Here is a 23,152-nt window from a genome sequence, read left to right as displayed (position 1 = left end):
AACATTATTTTGTAACATATTTTCTTAGAGTAAAATTTATGATACGACTGGATTAGGATTAAATTAAACAACAAAGTAGGTGAAAGGTAAAAGAAACTTCCAGTCAATTTGAATATAGAGGGCGCTAGTGTGCCAAAACGCCAGTACCGGCAAAACAAAAGAGAAGAAGAGTAAAGACGCTGCCTGCCTCGAAGGACCTGAAAGAGTTTCGGTGAGGCGCCTGTTTAAAATCTATCCACAGCTCACGTAATTTCACTTTTCCGTCGATCTGCAAAACGTCGCTTCCTCTAAAATCGTGTATGTCGAGGTTCTAGTTTGTTTTTCTCTCCATCCTGCTTTCGTCGTCTCAAGGGCGATGTTGTCACTCTTTGCCCGATCTGCTCTTACAACATGTAAGTCAGTCACCAATGCTCTGTTGCGTTATTAAACGTCACGTCTTGAGTCCACAACTAACCATTGTTGTGTTTTGATTGGCTAGTTTTGTTAGTTTTATTTGTGTCTAAGTTGACTTTGATACCGAGTCTGTTGTAGTTATCAGTCCCTGTGTGCCTTCAATGTATCCCACAGTGAATTTTGTCGTTGAGAATAGTAGTCAAAGCAAATAAAATGAAATAAAAATATGCACAGGTGTAACTGAAAAGGCAGAAGCAAATGTTATTAATTTAAGCACGCCCATGATACATATAAAAAACATTTGGACTATTTGCTTACTGAGTTAAAAAAAAAAACAAAAAACATGTTCTTTGCAAGAATATTTTCTGTGTCCCCGCTAGTGTAAACACGGCATTCTGATTAATATTGCATTTGTAGAGTAAGAATTAAGCAGAATACGCCACTCGTTTTCAGCCACCCAAGGAGACTGACATTTAATGCACCACCGTGCCCTGCTGACTCGCATTGCGAACGCCGCGCGACCAAACCCAGAAAACAGGTGAAGAGTGATGTTCGCAATGCGAATCCGTGGGCACTTTGACTGGTGGATAAATCTGCTTGATTGTTATTCCACTCATGCAAAAGTACCGTGCTTAGACTAGTGGATGTACATAGAACATATTCTTGCAAATAACATTTTGGATTGTAATGACAAGTTCTAGGTTCGAGTCCCATTTACTGTCATATAGCGCAGTTCAGTTGAATTTAACTTTGTACATGTATTTAATCGTTAAGAACTGTTTGTTTTAAAACTAGTTTAGGTGTCATTTTTGTTTCACTATTAATGCATTATAATTGTATCATTATCTAAGTATAGTTGTTTTTCTTTCTTTTTCTTAATAGACAGGGGATTCGGACCCTGCAGCCAAACAATTGTTCGGGCCATGTCGTCGTCCGGGGGTCCGACTGCCCCTTACACCACCCTGGCCATCAGCCACCCAGCACAGACGATCACGCATGTGGAGCTCCACCGTCCCAGCAAGCGCAACGCCATGAACAAAGCTTTCTGGAGGCACGAATCACATTAAAACATTTTCTAAAAGATGACATTATTTATGTAGAGCCCCAAATATTACATCAGGAAACTAATTCATAAGTGTGTCAAGAGCTGAACTAGTCAGAAAAATTATTTGTGAAAGCCCCCCAATATTGTGAAGGCGATGTATTCTACGGTTATTTTTTTCACAAACACAACCAATACATGAATCCATATTACAATAAGCAATCCAGAGAGAGAGAGAGTATATATCCAACAGTATCAATCAAAACAGAGCATTATTGTCTTTGTGACCATAATTGTGTCCTCCCTCAGTGAGATGGTGGATTGTTTTAACGAGATCTCAGGTGACCCCGATTGCAGAGTGGTGGTGGTCTCTGCTGCAGGGAAGGTCTTCACAGCAGGTACGACAAGTCTTGTGTCAAACTTGCATAGATTTGTGTGGATTTAGGAACAAATGTAATTCTCAGTTGTGTGCCTCTGTCGATGTGTTTATGTGCGTGCGTGCGTTCGTCCAGGTATTGACCTGATTGACATGGCCGGTGACTTGCTGCAGCCCGACGGCGACGACACGGCCCGGATTTCTTGGAACCTTAGAAAGAACATCACCAAATACCAGAACACCTTCTCAGTCATCGAGAGGGTCTGTCTCACATATGATGATGATTATGAGAATATTCTTTTTCTTATTAGTGCGATTGTGATTGTGAATGGTTGTTATTTGTGTCTATGTGTGCCCTGTGATTGACTGGCAACCAGTTCAGGGTGCCCCCCCCCCCCTCCCCACATAACTGCCCAAAGTCAGCTGGGATAAGCTCGTGAGGATAAGTGGATCACATCATGGATAGATGGATGATAATTACTGATCTGTGAAATTTTCTTGCTCTAGTGTCCAAAGCCTGTTGTGGTGGCGGTCCATGGAGCCTGTGTGGGAGGAGGTAGGAGGACATCATGATCTTTGAAGTTTGAAAACCTAATTAGTTGAAACTAGACAGATAAATACTTCATGTATCCAATGAGGGGACATAAACTCAGAGGCATCAAAATTCATGTGTCGTATATACAGTAATGACGAATTGATGAATTGTATAATACACCCCAAATGAACATTGTTTGAAGCATCTGTTGATATGCCCAATATATATGCGTCCTAGTTCGAGAATGCGAGAGAAATCAACGGCATTTGAATAATTAAAATGTTGTTGAGGGGAAGAATTGTTCACCCTTCAGTAGATATAATATGGCAGTGGTAAGACTGCACCAACCTCCTGGCTGGCTCACCATTTTTTTAAAGTGAAAGTACCGTAGTAAAACTGCTTTTGACAGAAAGTTACGGTTGTCTACATCTAGATTTGACATCCAGCAGAGAAGACTTAAAAATAGTATATTTGTAATGGTCCTATTTCACAATCATCTTTTCTCACGTTCGATTTTATGATGTCATATTGGTGCGTAGAGCTCACATGACGGTCACATGTCTGTTTGGACTTCTGTTTGAGTTACTAAATTTGGTGACTTGTCCTTAAAAAAGATGACCCAAGAAAGACACCCCACTTAGAACACAAAATTCCACCAAGTTAACAACCATAACAATCTTTTGAAGAAAAGCACCTTGAAGGAGGTAATCATTTGCTCGTTCAAAAACTGAAATATTCTCTCAGGTGTGGACCTGATCACCGCCTGTGACATTCGCCTGTGCACCCAGGATGCCTGGTTCCAAGTCAAGGTATGTCCCGTGTAAATTAGTGATCATGATTATCATCCTCATGTAACATCCATTCCTCACTAGGCCACGCCCCTGAAAGGTGAACACATCCAACACAAGAATCCTCTCATATGTGTACAGGAATCACGATTGTGATCTGTACAATTCAACTGAAAAATTGTCAAATCTTTTCAGGAGCAAGGTAAAATTAAAACGTTGAGCTAATGATTGCAGAAGTTTGCGCACACAGCTTGGACGTGGCCTGTGTTTGAAGTTTAACCCCCCCCACCCCACCCCCGACATGTCAACAAAATGATTACAGTTCATAAAAAAATAAAATAAAAATCAGAGTATTACGGCTGTATAAAAGAGAAAATTACTTGTAATATATAGAAACTTGGTAGTCAATGGCCTTCTGAAAAAAAAATTCTGAGGTGTTTAATTAATCTGTATAATGAGTTTCACTTTTTGAATTGAACAAAAATTGACCTCTTCTATCATATTCTAATATATTGAGATGAACCTGAATACAAGATGTCCCACAAAACGTGCTCACCCCTAAACTGGACATTACTTATATTTTGGGGCGGGACTTTGGTGTTTCTTGCCATATTCCAATGAGTTACATTAATAACATTATTTATTTATTCATGCAAATATAATAGCATGAAGAAAACATGAGTCTAAACACAACAACAATACTTCAAGTGTACGGTTGAGTATTTTTGAAGGCGATACCCTATATATGCCTAAGGTTGTTGCCTTGGTTACTGTGTTGCAGGAAGTGGACATTGGGCTGGCGGCAGATGTTGGAACGCTGCAGAGGCTCCCGAAAGTCATCGGTAGCCGCAGGTAAAGGACTCACAATCACAAAATGATTGCGGTGAACCCCCGTTCATGGCAGGGGATACTTTCTAAAATATTCCACAGTCAAACGGGAGAACATTATAATTAATGACATTTCATATCAATGCGTTTGTTGTGTTTTCTCCAGCCTGGTGAACGATTTGGCTCTGACGGCAAGGAAGATGTACGCCGACGAGGCCCTGAACAGCGGACTGGTCAGGTAAACTGATTTCCGTAAATAATACGTGATGGTACCCTTAAGATGCATATGGACTACATGTTCAAGCAACTTTCCATAGTAATGAATGGAGCTGGAATGGGTTTTTCTCTTTGGGTATCCAGCCGAGTGTTTGCAGACAAGGAGGCCATGATGGCGAGCGCGCTAGAGATGGCCGGGGAGATGGCCGCCCGCAGCCCCGTGGCTGTGCAGGGCACCAAAGTCAACCTCATCTACTCCCGTGACCACAGTGTGGCTGAGGGACTCGACTACATGGTAAAGAAAACTTCACTCAGTTGGGCCTTCTGAAATGGACAGGTGTGCTAGTTCATTTATAGATGAGAATTTAAAAAAGGGGGCTGTTGGGGGATAAAATGTTAAAAAAAAAAAAAAAAAGTGTCATTGGTAAAATGTTGTCACTATGGCTGACGAGCTGTGTGTGCGTGTGTGTGGTAAGCGTGCCCTTGAATTGTGACTTGACATCGCATCCGCCCATGTTTCCAGGCCACGTGGAACATGAGCATGCTTCAGACCGCAGACGTGATGAAATCCACTCAGGCCTCCATGGAGAAGAAGAGTGTTAAGAGCATCGAGTTCTCCAAACTGTGAAAAGAGATTAGAACATCCACTGAACCAGCTCGTTCGACCAGCGGTTCTCAAACTGGGGTCCGAGGTCTGACTTGAGGGGTGTCAAAAGAGCCAACGTCACTGCTCATCTAAACCAAAAAAAAAAAAAAAAAAGTGAATGTGTGAGCACTCATTCATGTGACCTGGTGTTCATTTTTTCAAATCATAGTATGTAAATGTTGCATAAATAAGCTGGAAAGTGCACTTCTGACAGCCGCCAAATTCAGTGGCCTGGCTTGACTATCAAGTCAATTTTTTATTTTTGCTATCATTGTAAAATATGCATGTACTTGATTTGAATGTCTATATTAATCTAATAAATGCTGCTGAAAGTTCAAGGAGGCACCATACAGTTTAAAACTCTTCCCAAATGTCTTCATCGCACATCTGTGATTTACAGAATGTTCAGGCTGAATGAAGCCTCGCGAGTTTTGCTTTGGTGGCAAGGAACGATGTTGAAGTTGAGCAGCTGCTGCATTTAAGTGTTTTGCTGCCATCTTGTGGCTCATGGCTGTGACTGAATATAGACAGCCATCTCTCAATCCATCACCGCACTTGGTGTAAAAAGTTTGAGGACGACTGCCCTACAGCATAGGACACCACAATGTTTGAATAAGTTAAAAGCTTTATTGATAAAATCTCTAACTTCATTTACACAAGTTTGAAAACATTCACTCATTGATGAGTCTGCTTGGCACGGAGCTTCTGAAGGGTTTTCTGTGTGGGAATAAAAACATACTTTGCGTCAGTTGAGTGCCCCGTTGTAAGCATAATGTCTCCAAGAGGGAAAGTGAGTGTGATGGTTTACCATGTGGAAAGCTTTGGCTTTCTGTCTGTTCCTGGCGTATGCCTCCTGTCGGCTCTGAACAGCTTTGCGCAACTTCACCTCCTCCAGCTGCTCGTACAGTCTGAAAGAAAACAAACTCACTGTTAATACAGCGGGACCTTCATTTAACAGTTTAATAAAACACATGAAAAATATTGTAACTCAATGTAGTTGTATGGCAAATGGATTTTCCACATTGAAATATCATACCTTTTACCCCCTAAAAAACATTTTTTTTTTGTTAGCGGTGTTTAATAAAGAAAAACTGCACTGTATTTTCAAAAATAAAAACAATGTAAAGCAATAAATAGAGGGTTTTTTTTTTTTGCAAGGATCTGGGCGGGATATGTGATGGACAGCAGCTTCCCCCCAATGATCTCATTTTGTATTTGTATGTTTGACTGTTTCTGCCATTCAATAAACAACTGAAAGGGCCTTGGTGAGGCTCTTGTTGCTCACATGCTAGGCCATTACTGTGCCTTATTAACGACATTCAAATGTATTCATGATGTTTCAGAAACAACATCCCACAAAAACAAAACAAAAATTAAACTCATAGAAACACAGCCGCAATCATGTCAGACAGATCACAAAAAACCTGACATTGCCCAAAATATGCAAAGTGGCTCCTTTGAGAAAAAAAAACAAACTGTAGAAATACCTCTGAGTTCGTTTGTGCATCTCAGTAACTTCTTGTTTGCTGCTCTTGACTTGGTTGTGCTCGTTCAGCTTTGTTGAGATGCTCGTTGCTGGGAAAAATAATTGATACTCAACTTCTGGGGCACGCAGATCAATGTACTCCATCCATGCAGTTACTCATCACATTTTCTACCTGGAGGAGTCGGGGACTTTTGTTGCTTGACCAAAGTGGACTTGGCTGTTTTCGAGTTATCAACTTTGGCTTCCTGTTGAGTTTGTGCAGGACACTCCCTGCAGACCTCTGCAGCCGCTCCAGTCTTGCCTGGCGCCCCTTTGTCTTTGACTTGCTCCCACCGGTGGGCCGACTGAGCCTGCAGAAAGATAACAATTTTGTCGTTAAACGTTTCCCCCCCCCCCCCCGCCCCGTTTTGACTCTTGTTTTTCAAATTCAGTCTAGGGTGTCAAAATTAGTGTCTCGGGTGTTTATTTTTGGGGTGTTTTTCCATCCATCCATCCATCCATTATCTGATCCGCTTATCCCCACGAGGGTTGCGGGCGTGCTGGAGTCCATCCCAGCCATATTCCGGCAGAAGATGCAATACACCTTGGGCTGGTTGCCAGCCAATCGTAAGGCACAAAGAGACAAACAACCATTTGCGCTCACAATCATACGTAGGGACACTTAAGAGTGTTCAATTAACCTACCAGGCATGTTTTTGGACTGTGGGAGGTAACCCGAGTACCCGGAGAAAACACGCGCAGGCACGGGAAGAACATGCAAACGCCACACAGGATGGCCGGAGCCGGAATCGAACCCTGCACCTCTGCACTGTGAAAGCGGAGGTGCTAACCAGTTGTTTCCCATGCCGCCCTTATATGTATTTCTAGGTTTAATATTTTTATTTTATTTTAGGGGGAAATGCTTCATTTTAGTTTCGTGTTTATTAGTTTTAGTATTAGTTTTTTATGTAAGTGATTTGTTGGGTGCGAGATTCAAAAAAAGGTCAATTAATTTTGTGTTTTGGAAACATAAAATGTATTTTCAGTTCGTATTTATTTTTTCAAATACCTTTTAATTTTATTTCATCAATAAAAATGTCCTATCAATTTTTGTTTTCGTAATTTCATTATTTTTAGTGAAATATAATAACCTTGGTCTGCAGAGGGCGTTCCCCTGACTGCACGCTGCCCTCAGCCGCTGCTCCAGACCTGGCCAGTGCCCCTTTAGCCTTGACGTGTTCCACCCGGCGGGCTGATCTCTTCAGAAGACTTTGGCGCTTCTCCTCAAAGTGCCCTTGGTCTCGGGACCCCCAGTTGAACTCTAGCAGCATGCCTGATGCCAGAAAAACAAAGATCACACCCAAAACCTCTCGAAAAAAATCCCCCAATAGAAATCACTCTTCACCTTTCAAGATACCTCCCCCACGCAACCCCCGCCCCCTTTAAGTGTCTCCGTAATTCCAACGAGGCGTGAAAATAAATAAATAAATGGTTATTTAAATTAATGTTATGGTGACAATTAGTTTACTTAGAGTCATAAGTAAAAAGGCACATGGGCAAATAAATGGCAGACTTTACCTGCATGTACTGAGCTTTGGTAATCTTTTAAGGCCCCTGAAGGTTCCTTCATGATGGTTGTTTGGGACTCCTGTGATAGAGAACACAAGTTTATATGGGGGTGGACTTGAGAAGGTTCTGGAATGCCAACACAAGTACCTCATGGCCTTTCTGTTCTTCCTCCGCCCACATGACTTCTTCCTCAGGCTCAATGCTATCCTGTAGTGTGATGTCCGTCAAGCTCAACAATGTTATTTGGGACTGCTCCAGGATGCCCTTGGTACTGCCTGCTTCCTAGAAAAATAATAAAATAAAACTTTATTGTCGCTCACAGAAACAATGAAGATCAGCTAAGCACCTCACAAATTGCAGCCCATTGGTTAAAATAAAATTACAAACATGCAATTATCAAAAAGACACTTATTCACAGAACGTAGTCAGCCATATTAGGAAACATGACCAAAAACTCACACACGCACACACTGTCGTGTCGAAAAATGTACCGGTAGCTTAGCAGTGAGATCCATCCTCAGGTTCAAATTGTGCTCTGCCTTCACTTCTGCAAGAGGGTCGGCAATTGGAACCTGCACTCCCTGCGGCTCTTCTTCCACATTGTCCTCCGGGAGTATGCTGAATGGAGACGAAGTGTCACTCGCGTCAGATTGGGAGAGCTGCACAGCCTGCAATCAGAAAGGAGGCAAATACTTTGTTATGCTCATTTAGGTGAAGGCACACACACCAAACAGACACGAACCAAAAGATGCATACACAAAAAACAAAACAGGAACAAAAATCAATCAGAAAAACAGATGTGCACACACACACACACACACACACACACCCACGCATTCGCACGCACTCACTCACTCACACAACCTGCGGAGAGTCGACGCAATGCCAAGCGGATGTCTGGCGAGAGTCGTCCTCCGCCCTGAAGTGCTCGGTGGATTGCTCGCTCTCAGAGACGCCATCATGTGACTGCAGGTCGGAATGTGCCGACGTACTGAGCTCGCCGCTGGAGAGACGTCCGTTGGAGGAGTCATGAAAGACGGCGGATGGATCCGGGGCCGTCTCGTTGTTGGTGACCTCGGCCGGGAGGGGGTGAAAGGAGACTGCTGCGGGCGGGAGAGGATTCACACCGGGGACTGAAGCACTGTGATCGGAGGCTTCGGGGGGTGACGACACATGCGGAACAATGGCGGCCTCCGACAAAGCGCTGAGATCCGTGACAGTTCTTTCACCTTCAAAAAAAGACAAAGCATGCCAAATTAAGAGAATGTTGTCAGTTGGACATTTCCATAGTAATTCAGACTTGAAGCATTGTAACGCCACAACACAGATGCTATTCATTATGGCAAATTGGTTGTATGTTAGCATTAGGCTTGTGGCTTTCCCTGAGGAAAAGTGACGCGACTGTTTACAATAATTAATAAAGTCATTCTCTTTTGTTTTATGTTTAGTTTGACAGAAACCTTTAATGGGGATTGGCAAAAAAATGGATTGAATCATGTCTTGAGGAATTGTTCATCTGCCAAACTGCTGCTAGTTGTGAAGTGGCTGTGGTGATAATATAAGTTTTGGATTTTGCTTGAAAGATCGTTTTTATTTAGTCTTAAAAATTCAGTTTTAATTCGTTTTGTAGCGCAGATTTGTAGGTGTTTTTTTTTAAATGCTTAATTTTAGTTTAGTTTTTATTAGTTTTTGCTTTTGTTGTTCAAGATGAAAAAAAATTATACAATTCTCAAATGACTGTTTGACCTTCCCTCTTCGACTGGTCTGTAGAGAAATACAGAAATAAATACTTCAATATTTAAAATGTACCAAGAAATCTTATATAAGATAGTAAATTGATATCTATGAAAACATAAGTGGGTGGCGGGATCACTTTAATAAGTATTTTTGGTATGGAAAAAATCTAATTCACTGTCCACAAAGTGCCTCCAAAATCCTCAAACCTGAGCTTCCACTGTCCTGGCCAGAAGACACGTCCAACTCTGCGACAAGCGGTCTCATGGAGCTCTCCTCCGGATGCTCGTCCAACAATGACGGTTCTGTCCGAGACGTAAGCTGACCCGCACATGAGTCTCGCTCGTCTCTATGCCTGCGCTGGCTTGACTCTTGCGACACTTGTTCCGTGATGTGACTCAGACTTGTTCCGTGATGTGACTCAGAGTCCCATCCGGCAGAAAGTGGCGGGCCAGATGGCTGCCCGATCATAGACGAGTGAGCCGACGGTTGACCCACCAGCGGCTCCATGCCGGTGTCTCTTTGTTCGGTGAGAAGATAGGAGGACTGATCCCCCGGCTGACCAATTAGAGGTCTGAACGAATCCTGATCCTCGCAAATTGAGAGTTGCTCGGTGATTGGGTGGGCAGTCTGGTCATGATTCTGGAAGATGAACAAAAGGGACTTGGTTGAAAATATGTCCTTGAGTAGAAACTAAAAATTTATGGTAGAAAGATTTTGGTAAAAAAATTACATTGCGATTTTTTTTTCCCCTCAATATTGCGATTGTGATTTAATATGAAATTATTTTTTCAAGGTCCTCTTTCCATGCTTTTTTTTTTCTTTACCAAACAAGACAAAAAAAAATTCAATAAACAAACTTATGGTACTTCAATGTTTCGGTCTTATAGGTTAGGCTTACACTAAAATAAAGGCAAATACACTGTGAATTAACATGGAACAAAGTGTACTTCAATTAGCGTTAACTTCTTTTTCAGTGCCTTCAAGTAGATTTACATTATCATTCAATATGCAAAGCAATGTAAAAATAGTAAACAAATGTCAAGCCTTTCAGACGGCTTTGTGGCTCACTAACCATGTCCGTTGTGTGGGCGGCTTGAGAGGGAAGAGTCACGCGAGATGCTTCGTCATCGTCCTCTTGCCTCCCAGTGGCTTGGCCTAAAGGGTGAAGCTCCTCCAAAACGGAGACTTCGGTGTCTGGAGATCAAAAACAGGGGAAATTATGTGAAGTCGGCATTTCACATGAGACAATGCAACAATTTTTTTCATCGCCTCGCGCAAGTGGGACCATTTGCCAATTTATTCATTTACTTTTTGGAATTCTTTAATATTTTTTTTGTTGCTGACCAACAAATCACATTGAGATTTTTTTTCTGAACCGACATCTGTTAATTATCTGCCCCCGAAGAAGAACCTTTCCCACCCCTGCTCAAAATGTCCCATGGTGAACAAAAGCATCCCGCATGGTGGGGGAAGCATCTAACGCACGCTGTACCTGTGCTTTTAACCACGGCGCTGAAAGAGACGTCGAGCTCTTGAGTATATCGGTCGATAATCCGCTGGACGTTGCCGCCGCTGAACAGAGCGCTGGGCAGAGCAGCTTGGGGTTGACCTGCAGCATGACTGGAGGAGGTGCCAAGTTGAGAAGACTCCGCGGCTCCAAGAGTTGGAGATTTACCTGATAATGACACTTCAGGTTTAAACCAGAGACCGAAGTCACCGTGTACGTGCCTGCAACATTTTCTTTTATTCCTCTTTCCATACAGTCTCAAAAACACACAAGCCAGTGCTACCAAGATGTGTGCTGGCAGACGTATTTCTCACCTGCCTCTGGATCACTGGTGATATAGCTCCCAGTGGACAGGGTGGTTGTGGACAGGCATTCCAGATCAGTAGTTCCATGTGTAGACTAACAACCCAAGCGCACACATGCACACACAATTAGGATAGGTGGTAGATGCCTGCATTTACAAGAAAATCCTACCATACATTGTCCTTCACGAATAATAATAATTTAGTGCACCTACACTTACCATGGGGTAAAATGCTGAACCCCCCCACCCCCATATATATATATATATATATATATGGGGGTGGGGGGGTTCAGCATTTTGCCCCCCTCCTCCCCAAAAAGGCTCTCTTCTAAGAGCTGATGTAAGCAAACTTATTTATTATTTAAGATTAAATAGACACAGTCGAGCTCAGTTCAAGTGTAGAAACCCTCATGGAAATGTATTTTTAGTCCAAAATACACTTCAGGTCAAGGAGATTTACATCATCACTCAGTGCACGAACATTAAAAAAAACAACAACAAAAAAACATTTGTCTCACTCACACACACATGCACACGCACACACATGCACACGCATGCACACGCACGCACACGCAAGCGCGCGCGCGCACACACACACACACACACACACACACACACACACACACACACACACAGATATTGAGCTCAGTTCAAGTGTAGAAGCCCTCATGGAATGTATTTCGCTGTTAAATACACTTCAGGTAATTTTGTTTACATCATCGCTCAGTACACACAATAAGACAACACTCTTGCACGCACATACAATCGCAAACATACCCACACACCCACAAACGATCGCAAACATACTCACACACCCACAAACCCACCCACACACATTCTGACAAACACAGACAGACATAAAGACGAAAAGCTTCTCATGCATAATCAAAGGCCAAGACAGATATTGCCAAGGCACTCAGATTTGGCTATTTTTCATCATTGATTCACAACTTGTGAACCTCAGAGGGCATGAGAAGTGTACCCGAATGCAATACCACCCCTTGAATAAAAACAAAAGCCCTACCGGCAGACTTGCCCCTCCAGGTGCCCTGGTAGCATGTGGGAGTGAGTCGCTGAGCGTGAGTGACGTGATTGACATGTCAAAGGAATCAGATCCCCTCTCAGAGTTGGATGAGATGTGTTGATATGAACCTGTAAAAGAGAAATCCCATTTTCAAATAAACCCGACCAGAATTGCTGCACCATGGCTCACCAACCTGCAAGCTGTGGACCAATACCGGTCCATGGGTCATTTGGTAGCAGGCATCATACAGATTATAAAAAATATATTTTATGACTAGATTCCTCAGTCTAAATATCAGGTGTCTTTGTAAACATGTCAATTTTTTTTGGTGAATAAAACAAAAATGTCAGCACATAAGTTGCAAAAAAACTTAATTCACCATGCTCAGAAGTATCTGGAGATATTCCAGTCCCCATCACCAGATTTTTTCGAGAGAGTGGTGGGGTGGACTTCCTTGAACTTGGTACGGAGGGGGTCTGCAGAGTATGTTCGGTGGTCACGGAGGACTCATATGGCTCCTGCAGAGACCAGTCCCTTGTGTGATGTGGCAGGGAGAAAACGTCCTCCGGACCTGAGAGTAGAAACAACGCCAGTGATGAAGAGACATGGTGTCTTGCATGTAGAATTGTAGTTGCTATTGACATTTCAGATTTTTGCCCTGGGATTGTTTCAACACCAGTATTGAGATACTTTCCACAGGTCTCTCCCAGTCATTTTAGTGTCCTGACAACGGTTACTTGTTGTAAATGAACATTTTATATTGACCTGTCACCAGGCTGGTGTTTACTGGCGTCTCGACTTCCTGAATGGCGCTGAGCTCATGCTGTTCCCTCATCATGCCCAGCCTGTCGCGTGTCACTGGGGGTTTTCCTGCTCGAGCAGGAGCATGCAGTGAGACTGGAGAGACTGAAAATACATAGCAGAAAGGTAGGCAAAGATATCAAATGAAAACCTGCGACAGCGCGTAGCTGGCAGCATGTGAACCATGATTTAGCAAGTGGAACACTATATTTCATCAAGGAGGACATAACAAAAAAAAAAAAACAAACAAACACCACCAACAACAAACAAACAAACAAATCAATGAAACACACTTCATTACCAGTCTCGCTGGAGAATGGGGGTTGAAGACGTGGATTGACTTCTGTCTGCAGATGCCCCGGTTGGGTCAGACTCCCCCCGTTAGATTCTTCTATGATTTTGAGCAAGGAGGAAAGTAGTCCCGAGCGGGATTGACCGGCATCGTCCTCTGCCGAGTCCTCACTGTGTAGCTGTGGATTGGAAAAAACCTCATCCTTACAACCATTTGACTTTCACATGACAAGACAATAGCACCAGGTGGCATTTTGACATCGACAGACAATGATTGAACTCACTTGTGAATCAACATTAATCAGAGCCCGCAATGTTTCCTTTTCCTGCCTCAGGAGCTCCAGACTATCTTGCTGTCTTTGTCGCAGCTCCTCAAGGCTTTCTCTCTTGCCTTCCCGCTGCCGCTCGTGGAACTCCTGAGAACCCTCCTGGTCGGAGTCATCTTCTGCAGGTGTTCCAAACTGTGGAAAGCGACCCTCTGTGACCGTTTGGATGGGCCGCCGGAATGGAAGGCTTGTGGTGACCGTTTTAGAAGGGAGAAACTCTGTGGTGACTGGTTTAAGGGTGAAGGATTCTCTGACGACCGTTTGAGGATTAAGTACTTCTCTTCTGACTGGTTGAGGATGAAGTGACTCTCTGGTGACCGCTTGAGGAGTAAGTACTTCTCTGGTGACTGGTTGTGGATGAAGTGACTCTCTGGTGACCACTTGAGGAGTAAGTACTTCTCTGGTGACTGGTTGCGGATGAAGTGACTCTCTGGTGACCACTCGAGAAGGAGCTGGCTCAGTGGTGACCAATTGAGGGAGTGGCTCTCTGATGACTTGTGGAAGACTAAGCGACTCTCTGGTGACCATTGTAAAAGGTAGTGACTCTCTAGTGACTATTGGAGTTCGAGGAAGTGAGTCTGTGGTGCTCACTTGAGGAGCAACTGGCTGTGTGCTGACCATTCTAGGATGAATTGGTACTCTGGTGACTACTTCAGGAGGAATTGGTCCTCTGATGACCACTTCAGGAGGAAGTAACTCTCTGGTGACCATTTTAGGAGGAAGTGCCTCTCTGATGACCGGTTGAGAAGGAAGTGTGTCCGTGGTAGTCGGCGGGCTTCTAGCTCGCTCCGCAACTCTTGAAACGACTTTTCTCATCAAAGGGGCAAGATCGGAGATCTCCTGTTGCTGGTGCCTAGGAATGATTAAACTTTCACATGGTTCTGCAGTCTGCAGGGTGGGAGCAAAGCTGGCACTGGAGGAGGGAACACTGGGTGGCATGGCTGGACCAGCGGATCTTGGTGAGGTAAACTCAGCAGCAATTTGTGGCTCTGTAGAGCGTAAATGCAGCAGAGGAGGAGGTGGAGTGGCCATGTTGTGACGACTCTGGAGAGCGCGCTGGTATTCTTCCAGGCGTCGTCGAGCCAAGTCCATAGACTGCTGATGAATTCTTCAAGTTGACCCCCCGCCGCCCAAAAAAAGAATGGCATTACAATCAGACACTAGAGGACGTGGAATAAAATTTCTATACATTCTAGGTGTCAAATATGATTACAATTGGTTTAAATGACTTTAAAACAATGGAAGGGGTAAAACCATTTACAAATAGTGTTGTGTCTGAAACATAACCAGACTGTATTCACATTTTTTTCCTATGGAACTTAATCTGAGCTATTTGCTGAAAAACTCACCTATCCACAGCTAGCCGGTTTATTTGCACTAAATTGCTACAAGATTCCACTAATGGGCTGACGAATAGTGTCAAGGAGGGCTGTTGACGTGATACACCTCAAAATTTTGTAGAAGTTTTCGGGTCAAGGTGGAGCCAAACGGAAATTACAAAGTCGTCGCACAAAATCTTGTTTTTGGACTTCTGTGTGGCTTCGAAAAAGCTCAAGCTAATAAACAATGGCATTCTTGTTATTGCATGATAATTGCTCTATTTATGGTTGCATTTTTTTGTTGTTAAATAATCTAAAAGCCATCTTTTTAAAGGTACTCTTGAATGATGAATTTGAAATCAAAGTGTTTCGGGATCAAAGTTTAGGGTTTAAACCATGAATGTAGGCAATTATAAAAATGTTTTAAGCAGGGTCACAACAATTAAATTCAGCTTTTCACTATTTATCCTTATCCCTTGCAAACATCAGGGGTTTAATGTACAACTAAAGCAGCAGATGATGCAACATACCTGTTTTGTTCCAGGAGGCGCGCTTGACATTCTCGGATTCTCCTGGTGTGCTCAGGAGTTAACGGCTGTCATATAAATCAAGACATAAATTATAATTGAGGATCAAAACCAAGAAAAAATATCTTCCTCAAACATCGGCTAACCTGTGGATCTCCGTAAACTTCCTGGCCATGAACCGGCGGTACCTCTGCTTGATTAAGAGGGATTTCTTGGGCCTTTTGTTGTTTTCCATCCTGCTGAGCCCTGAGCAGCAGCTGCTCCAAATGGGCCTTCTGGTCTTCCAGCTCGTGTAGCAAGGCCATCTGCTGCTGTTTCTCCCGCTCCAGCTCCATCTCCTGCAGAAGATAAAAAGGTCAAGAAAAAGCCTCACCCAAGAAATTAGACAAAAACAAACCGGAGTTGCTCCTGCTCATCCGCCAGAGGGCAATCCTTCATAGACACTTGAAATATAGTCACCCCCTGTTTTTATTTATTTGCTGTTCCTTATACAAATTTCCTTTTCCTGCAGAACCTGTTCCACCGAAGTCCTAAAAGCAGTACAGTAAATCAGTGTCAAGAAAGTACGGTGAAGGGACACACCTCGAAAAGTGAGCTCTGATGGTTCTGCTGTATGCTTTCATTTGATCAACCAATCATCACAATTTGCACAAGTCAAACTGCCCTGAAAAAAATAATCAGTGGAAAAATGATTCTACACAAAGTGGACTACCAGTCCTTTGACCATCTCTTACCCTTTTCTTTCGCTCTGCTTCAAATTCCAGAATTTTGGAGGACAGGTCATCTCTGTCTTGAGTGTCTGCTGGGCCTGGCTGACTGCTTGGATTCACAGCTAACAGAAACAAAAGAGACCCTGTTTTTCCTCATGGAAAGAGCTTACTGAATAGTAAATATTAAAAAACCAAGAAGATGAAGATTTCATCATATTTATCAATGACATTTGTACTGGCCCAGCTGGGCAGCATCAATGAACTTTGGGTAGCCCGCACAGTCACGTAGTGGACCCCTGTTCATTCCAATGCAAAGTTTATAATTTTGATTTTTTTCCAAAATTCCTCAATCTAATGTCACATTGAAATTTAACAGATGTTTTACAAAAACTCAAATAAAAATACTAGAAAATCTCTCAGCCCCAAAGTGAAATATTTTGAATGCGGCATCACCTTCAAATAATGATGGAGGTTGGGTGGGCTGGCTGCTGAGGGAGCCCGTGTCGATGGTTGTGTCTTGCTCCGAGACCGCCTCTTTATCGACGACCGCGGCACTCTCCGCAACTTCCTCGGGCCTGACGACAGCATCCCGCTCTGGGATGACGTCGGCGTCCCGTTCTGAGACCCGACTGGCAACGGTGACGAGAGAATGAGCATCAGGGATGCCACCGCTGCCGCTTGTCGACTCACTCCTTTGGGTCCTGATGCGATTGAGGAGATTCTTCAGGGCCTGTCTGGGAGCTGCCCTGTCGGTTTTCACTGCAAGTTTAGAAGGGGTGTGTGGAAAATTGCATGAGCATTTATTTGAAATCTACGCTCAGAACGACAATGTCTTACTAGTATTGGGGTTTTTTCCTTCCCTATTAGTGCCACTTTTTGCCTACTTTACAAATTTTAACATGGCCTTTTATCGTCGGCAACCTGAGTCGCATCGCACTCTTTTACGATAGCAAAGGCACGCTGTCGTAGCAGGTGCAGAATGTGGTCCGGCATTGTCCCGCTGAACCAATTAGGGGCGTCCATGAAAAAGACATTGCTTAGATCAGGGGTGTCCAAAGTCGGTCCTCAAGGGCCGTTGTCCTGCCTGTTTTACGGCCCTCCCAGGAGCAACACACCTGATTCAAATAATCAGCAATGTTCTCATGCTGCTTCAGAGCTGGCTGATGAGCTGATCATCTGAATCAGGTGTGTTTCAGCCGAGAGAGATGGAAAACAGGCAGGACGGGGGCCCTCCAGGCCCGGAGCTGGACATGTCTGGCTTAGATGGTAGCATATGTTTCCCCCGGAACTTGTATTTACCTTTCAGCATTAATAATGCCATCACAGATTTGTTAATTAGCGATGCCATGAGCGCTAACTCATCCCCATACCATCACAGATGCTGGCTTTTGAACTTTGCGTCTGCAACAGTCCGGATGGTTCTCTTCCTCTTTGGCCCGGAGGACATGACGTCCACAATTTCCAACAAGTTGAAAAGTGGACTCGCCAGAACACAGAACCCTTCTCCACTCTGCATCAGTCCATCATTGATGAGGTTGGGCCCAGAGAAGCCGGCGCATTTCTGGGTGTTGTTGATAGAGTTTTAAGTTGCACTTCCGGATGCAGTGCCGAATTGTATTTACTGACAATAGTTTTCTGAAGCGTTCCTAAGCCCATGTGGTGACATCCTTTACACATTTATGTTGGTTTTTGATGCAGTGCCGCCTGAGGGACTGAAAGTCACGGTCATTTAATGTTGGTTTTCGGCAATGGCGCTAACAGGCAATGATTTCTTCAGATTCTCTTAAACTTTGTATGATGGACCGTAGATGATGAGATCTCTAAATTCCTTGCAATTGCACATTGAGGAACTTTTTCGTTAAACCGTTTGGCTATTTTCTCGTGTAGTTGTGAACGTCGCACCCTCTTTGCGTGGGAAGGACTGAGCAATTCAGAAAAGCTCATTTTAAACCCAGTCATGGCAACCAGCTGCTCCCAGTTAGCCTGTTCACCTGTGTGATGTTCCAAAAAGGTGTTTGATGAGCATCCCTCAAATTTCTCAGTCGTTTTTAACACCTGTCCCAGCTTTCTTGGGACATTTTTCCGCCCAAAAATTCAAAGTTAATGATTGTTTGCTAAAAAAAAAAATCAAGTTTATCAGTTTGAACATTAAATAGCTTGTCTTCGTAGTGTATTCAATTAAAAATAGGTTAAACATGATTTGTACTGTAAATCATTGTATTCTATTTTTATTTATTTATCGGATACAATATCCCAACTTCATTGGAATTGGGTTATGAAAAAAAAAATGTGTTTTGTACCATGGGCAGAGTCCTGCGATGCAGGGTCCACTGTTGACTTTTCTTGTTTGGATGTGGTAGTCTCATCGAGTGTGACATCTAGCTCGGAATCCTGGCTGCTTGTGGACACGGCAGGAAGCGGTTCAGGGACCAGCCGGCCCACCAGGTCACCTTTGATTTCTGGGATCAAGCGCATTCATTTGCATTTAAGCATCACTTGAATCATTTGAGGCTACGTAGTTATCTGGATTATAGCCATTCCACGTCAAAAAAATGTATGAAATAACGGTTCAGATTTTTTTTTAGGATGATTCAAATATTTGGGAGAATTAAACTGAGATAGATAGATAGATAGATAGATAGATAGATAGATAGATAGATAGATAGAATTGCCCTTTTCCCCCCAATTTCTTGGGGAAGGAATATTTGAATGCTATATCTTTGTTTTGTGTTGTAATGTGTTTAAAAAAAAAAGAGAGAGATTTCTTTTTTTATAATTTTTTTTGTACATTTTAAAAGCACTAATATCGGCTGATTAAATTGGTCTGCCAATTGATTGGTCGGGTCCTATTGTGAACAGAGGCAATTCTAAACATTTTTAGGAGGCTGTCAATTACAATTTTCGACAGGGCTCGGTATCAATGTACAGTAGACTACTGTAAGAAGTATGGAGTTCTTACTCCTTTCTCTGGTGTACATGTCTTCAAAGGCAAACTCCATGTCCCTTTGGAAGTCGTCCTTCATCTCCTGTCTCCTGTGAGGCGGCTGGAAGATCACTGGCGGTATCTGAAATGCCTGCTGCCGCCTCCTGAGCATGTCAGCCTGCTGCATGTGCTCCAATTCAACAAGGAGCCGGTCGCGGTCCTACGGAGACCAAAACAGGGTCTAACATTAACGGTGGTCGGGCCACCACGTACTTACAAAATGCTGCGCCAAATGGGGTCAGTACATATTTCATGTATACATACAATGAAATCAACACATTCTGCATTTACTCGATATTCTTGACATGCAGTGTAAAATTTGTGAACTTGTACCCTCTTTCTCCTCACTAGTAAGTATTCCGTGAACTAATATGAAGATGGGGCACACTAGTATATACAAGACTGCCATTCCAGCAACACTTTCTACTACAGCAATCCCATTTATCGTGGGAGTTTCGTTCCAAAAAGAACCTGCGATAAGTGAAATTCGTGAAGTACTGATAGTCTTCTTGATTTTTTTTTTTTTTTTTACAATTATTACATACAGAATAAAATACTGTATAGAAGGAAACCAAAGATGAAACCTTTTTTCAAGCCCAACCATTTAAAAAATAAATAAAAAATATCAGCGTTTTCTGACGAACAACTGATAAATGTTTCGTCGACGTTGCTGGTTTTGCCATGGAGAAACTTTGGCAAGCTGTACAGCGATGAGGTGCGGAGACTGCTGACATTAATCTACAGTCCCTTAGCCAATCAGGATGGTGAACACGATGCACTGTTCAAAAAAAAAAAAATCTATGAAACAGCAAAGCTGTGAAAGATGAACGCGTTATCGCGAGGGATTACTGTATTCCCTCTCACTCCCGTATGACTAGAAATTCATAATTACAGTTATCTTTCAAAAGGAATGAATGGGAATCTATGGGTACTGTAATGCCCTCAAATGTGTGCAAGGAAAGGTAACTATAAAAATCAAAATGGCATGTCAAAAAAAGCGAGCCATTTTCAACACTTTTAGAATGGTCAATAATACGTAAACACGTGCATGGAAAGCCATACCAGTGCACGGTGCTCTTTCCTCAGAGCCGTCTTCCCTCGAAGACGCGCCGTCTCTATTTGCTCTGCTCTCTTCCTCTCGCAGTCTCTCTGGAGGTCCACAAGCCTCTTCATCGCCAGCTCAGCTCCCTCGTGGGCATCCGCCTTTTTGTGCAACTTGACTTAGAACAACTCGAAATAGGAACATGCGGTTTATGGTGAGGCTTTTACCTGTTGTGTTTCCTCTGCCCGATCCACTGTGGCTACAGGCATGTGGTAACGTGTGCTAGCAAAGGCACTGATGTCGGCTTTCCTTCCTACATTCGATTTCGCAGAATCAATCGCCTGCTTGAAAGGAGAGGACAGCACAGTTTACAATAAAAACCCAACTATATTGTGGCTCATCATTCACAGTGGATTTTAAAGCCCTAATTTTTTTGGGAGTGGGTTTACAGTACACAGGCACTTCCCAATGTGGAGTTTTATGCTTTCAGTTTTGTGCCTAATTGTGCAACAACATGCCGGGCAGGAGTGAGCTATACTTGATGACATGCAATGTAATTAAGAAGAAGAAGACGACACCCTATCATTTTGCCATTTTAATTGTTCCCAAACCAGAGAGAATACCTGCGAGTATTGCTGTCTGCTCTCTTTGTATGTTGCCCTTACATGTGTTAATGTAGCATTTGTGTTGAAGGTTTATAAATACTGTAACTCCCTATGCTCTGTTCACCCATGAACTGCGTTTCTCTTTATGTTAGCATTAAGCTAGTGGACTTTCATTTGATGAAATATGGTTTGATTAAACTTGTTCATGTTGAACTATACAATGTTTAATTCTCTTTCACTTTGTGCACATCTTTCCTAACTTTGTGATAATATTGATAAAAGTTTTTTTTTTTTTGTGATGGCAATCTTGAATCTGTTCAATTTTCATGGCATTTCACCCACAACCTTTTAGTACACCAGCGCAACTCACCAGAATTGGATTTGATGGAGGCGGTGGGAGGTTGGCCACTTTTGAGGATCTCTCCTTTTCTACCTGCAGCGCCTTCTTCCTAGCATTGATTGTACTGGAAAGTAAATAAAAACAATGTGTGCATTTCTCACGCTGTTTTGGTGTGATATCCATCCCTCCAGCCAGCCACATTCAAAAGTTGAACAATGCTCACCGGCTTTGCATCTCGCTATCTTTAAGCCTCTGTGACTTCAACTCCTTGAGGGCATCTCGAAAGCGCTCCTCGGCTTTGGCGTGATTCAGCGCTTCCCTTTGGTTTATGGCCGCCAAATCGGGCTCCTTTTTCAGATCAAATGACATTTTAATCCAAATGCGAGATGCTGTTTTACAATACATTTTTCTCCCGAAAGTTGACATCTAGCTAACGGGCCATCTACTGGTACGGCACCCATCCTTGCAAGGAGGACAACTACTCGTTACAAGTACGGCAAAACTGTGCAGTCATTGACATCAGAGCACAACTAGTCCTACTAGTGAAGCCTGTGTAAATGTTAACTAGTAGATTTATATAAAGTCATATTGCATTACATTTTCTTTGGCCATCCTCTGTCCTTGACCGACCATCTGGAGGCTCTGTTCGTACAGCATCTGCAGCGTGTGTAGTTTCTCGCTCTGCTGTTGCTCCCATTCCTCCCGCAGCTCCTTTCCCAGCAGCTCCAGCTCACGCTGACGCCGCTGCTCAACATTCTGCCGTGTCTGCAGAGCAAAGTTCTTCTGCTGCTCACGAACCTGGGAGAGGAACAGGTTGGAGGGAGTCAAATACACACGAACAAGATGAAATATTGTTTCCTTCTTAACCATTACACTTGATGTCTAAGAATACGAATAATCTTCAGCAATCGTTACGTGTGGCTTTTCTGAACGGTTCCGTAAAACAAGCATTTTTCCAAAACATACCAAGAAAAACGAATACATATTCATTCTTTGCAGAAAAAAAGTGTTTGTTTGAGTACAATGATCAGAACGTGTCTGTGTATTGAATGACAGTCATCCATGTCATGATTATTAGTAAAGGTTGAATTGAGGCAACTGGACTGTTCCTGTTAAAGACCTTTTTTTAAAATAATTGGTTGAGCAGAACACAATTAGTTTGCATCCCTGGGAAACAGATGAGAGCATCAATCAGCACGAATAGCAGTTTGAAAACTCACATTCACGCTAAAGTGAATGTTTGGCTTATTTGGCATTGGCAAGACTATTTGTAGGGATGCCAAATAAAAGTTGACTCGAAAACTACGCATATTTTCGACCGGGTTAAGTGATTTATGACGTCACAAATAATTGGGACGTCAAAAAGCGAAGCAAATTTTCTTTTATTTTTGTTTACCTGTTGAATACGCAGTATTCTCCTCCTTTCCCTTTCTTCTTGAATCAACTGGGCCTCTTCGTTGGGACTCGGTCGTAATTTTCCCACCCGCCTCGCCATTGTTTCTCCGCGTAAACATTTCTCTGTAGCAACATACGCAGCTAGCAGCTCTCCTAATTAGCCCGAGTTGGTTAACGGTCCGCCCCTCAAACGCGAGTTAAAGGATAACACAGGATCATATCAAATTGCGTGAGTTAAAGATACAGTCCACTCAAACGAAAATTACATTTTGGAAAATTGTGCGATCGTCAAGAGTTCCCTTTGAATTATTTTTACGTCATATCCTGTCGTTTAAACATCCCGCCGTGCTCGCGCGCTTTGTCGCGACACTTAGTTGCATTAT

General features: G+C 43.0%; 2 protein-coding genes across 10 annotated transcripts; one reads left to right on the top strand and one right to left on the bottom strand.

Annotated features, from left to right (window-relative positions):
- Positions 1 to 105: 105 nt before the first annotated feature.
- ech1 (enoyl CoA hydratase 1, peroxisomal) lies at positions 106 to 5,172 on the top strand. 3 transcript variants are annotated; one of them, XM_019861329.1, is made up of 11 exons: positions 134 to 211; positions 352 to 392; positions 1,276 to 1,444; positions 1,745 to 1,833; positions 1,948 to 2,072; positions 2,319 to 2,367; positions 3,091 to 3,155; positions 3,916 to 3,986; positions 4,129 to 4,200; positions 4,323 to 4,473; positions 4,702 to 5,166. In XM_019861329.1, exons 2-11 carry the CDS (start codon positions 356 to 358, stop codon positions 4,804 to 4,806), a joined length of 933 nt encoding a protein of 310 aa, XP_019716888.1. In that variant the 5' UTR covers positions 134 to 211; positions 352 to 355; the 3' UTR covers positions 4,807 to 5,166. The 3 variants fall into 3 exon arrangements, with proteins under 3 accessions (XP_019716890.1, XP_019716888.1, XP_019716891.1); XM_019861331.1 differs by lacking the exon at positions 352 to 392 and having other exon boundaries at positions 106 to 211; XM_019861332.1 differs by lacking the exons at positions 134 to 211; positions 352 to 392 and adding an exon at positions 830 to 931 and having other exon boundaries at positions 4,702 to 5,172.
- A 259-nt stretch (positions 5,173 to 5,431) lies between these two features.
- On the bottom strand, positions 5,432 to 23,101 carry cep295 (centrosomal protein 295). 7 transcript variants are annotated; one of them, XM_019861324.1, is made up of 30 exons: positions 22,771 to 23,099; positions 21,972 to 22,172; positions 21,598 to 21,722; positions 21,405 to 21,498; positions 20,657 to 20,773; positions 20,450 to 20,590; positions 19,364 to 19,547; positions 18,705 to 18,863; positions 16,858 to 17,163; positions 16,429 to 16,526; positions 15,841 to 16,032; positions 15,698 to 15,762; positions 13,807 to 14,956; positions 13,533 to 13,701; positions 13,196 to 13,336; positions 12,810 to 13,001; positions 12,431 to 12,558; positions 11,417 to 11,501; positions 11,088 to 11,270; positions 10,668 to 10,789; positions 9,802 to 10,234; positions 8,723 to 9,087; positions 8,350 to 8,526; positions 8,006 to 8,140; positions 7,868 to 7,937; positions 7,441 to 7,622; positions 6,483 to 6,660; positions 6,312 to 6,399; positions 5,633 to 5,732; positions 5,432 to 5,541 (listed from the first exon to the last, which is right to left on the bottom strand). In XM_019861324.1, exons 1-30 carry the CDS (start codon positions 22,867 to 22,869, stop codon positions 5,500 to 5,502), a joined length of 5,721 nt encoding a protein of 1,906 aa, XP_019716883.1. In that variant the 5' UTR covers positions 22,870 to 23,099; the 3' UTR covers positions 5,432 to 5,499. The 7 variants fall into 7 exon arrangements, with proteins under 7 accessions (XP_019716883.1, XP_019716884.1, XP_019716880.1 ...); XM_019861325.1 differs by having other exon boundaries at positions 5,433 to 5,732; positions 13,807 to 14,499; positions 14,530 to 14,956; XM_019861321.1 differs by having other exon boundaries at positions 5,433 to 5,732.
- Positions 23,102 to 23,152: the final 51 nt, after the last annotated feature.

This window comes from Hippocampus comes, unplaced genomic scaffold (assembly GCF_001891065.2).
Source record: "Hippocampus comes isolate QL1 unplaced genomic scaffold, H_comes_QL1_v1.1 scaffold122, whole genome shotgun sequence".
NCBI lineage: Eukaryota > Metazoa > Chordata > Actinopteri > Syngnathiformes > Syngnathidae > Hippocampus > Hippocampus comes.
Note: the sequence above shows the minus strand (reverse complement) of the source record. Positions and strands in the feature narration are given on the sequence as shown.

What these genes read in the sequence shown, in the direction of transcription:
- ech1 (XM_019861329.1), top strand. Translation starts at nt 356, where the DNA reads ATGTTGTCACTCTTTGCCCGATCTGCTCTTACAACAT. An exon ending in ATGCCTGGTTCCAAGTCAAG is followed by an intron (nt 3,156 to 3,915) that starts GTATGTCCCGTG and finishes ACTGTGTTGCAG; the next exon opens with GAAGTGGACATTGGGCTGGC. An exon ending in CTGAACAGCGGACTGGTCAG is followed by an intron (nt 4,201 to 4,322) that starts GTAAACTGATTT and finishes TTGGGTATCCAG; the next exon opens with CCGAGTGTTTGCAGACAAGG.
- cep295 (XM_019861321.1), bottom strand. Translation starts at nt 22,869, where the DNA reads ATGGCGAGGCGGGTGGGAAAATTACGACCGAGTCCCAACGAAGAGGCC. An exon ending in AGAGGATGGCCAAAGAAAAT is followed by an intron (nt 21,723 to 21,971) that starts GTAATGCAATAT and finishes GATCTGAAAAAG; the next exon opens with GAGCCCGATTTGGCGGCCAT. An exon ending in AAAGTCCCCGACTCCTCCAG is followed by an intron (nt 6,400 to 6,482) that starts GTAGAAAATGTG and finishes TATTTTTCCCAG; the next exon opens with CAACGAGCATCTCAACAAAG.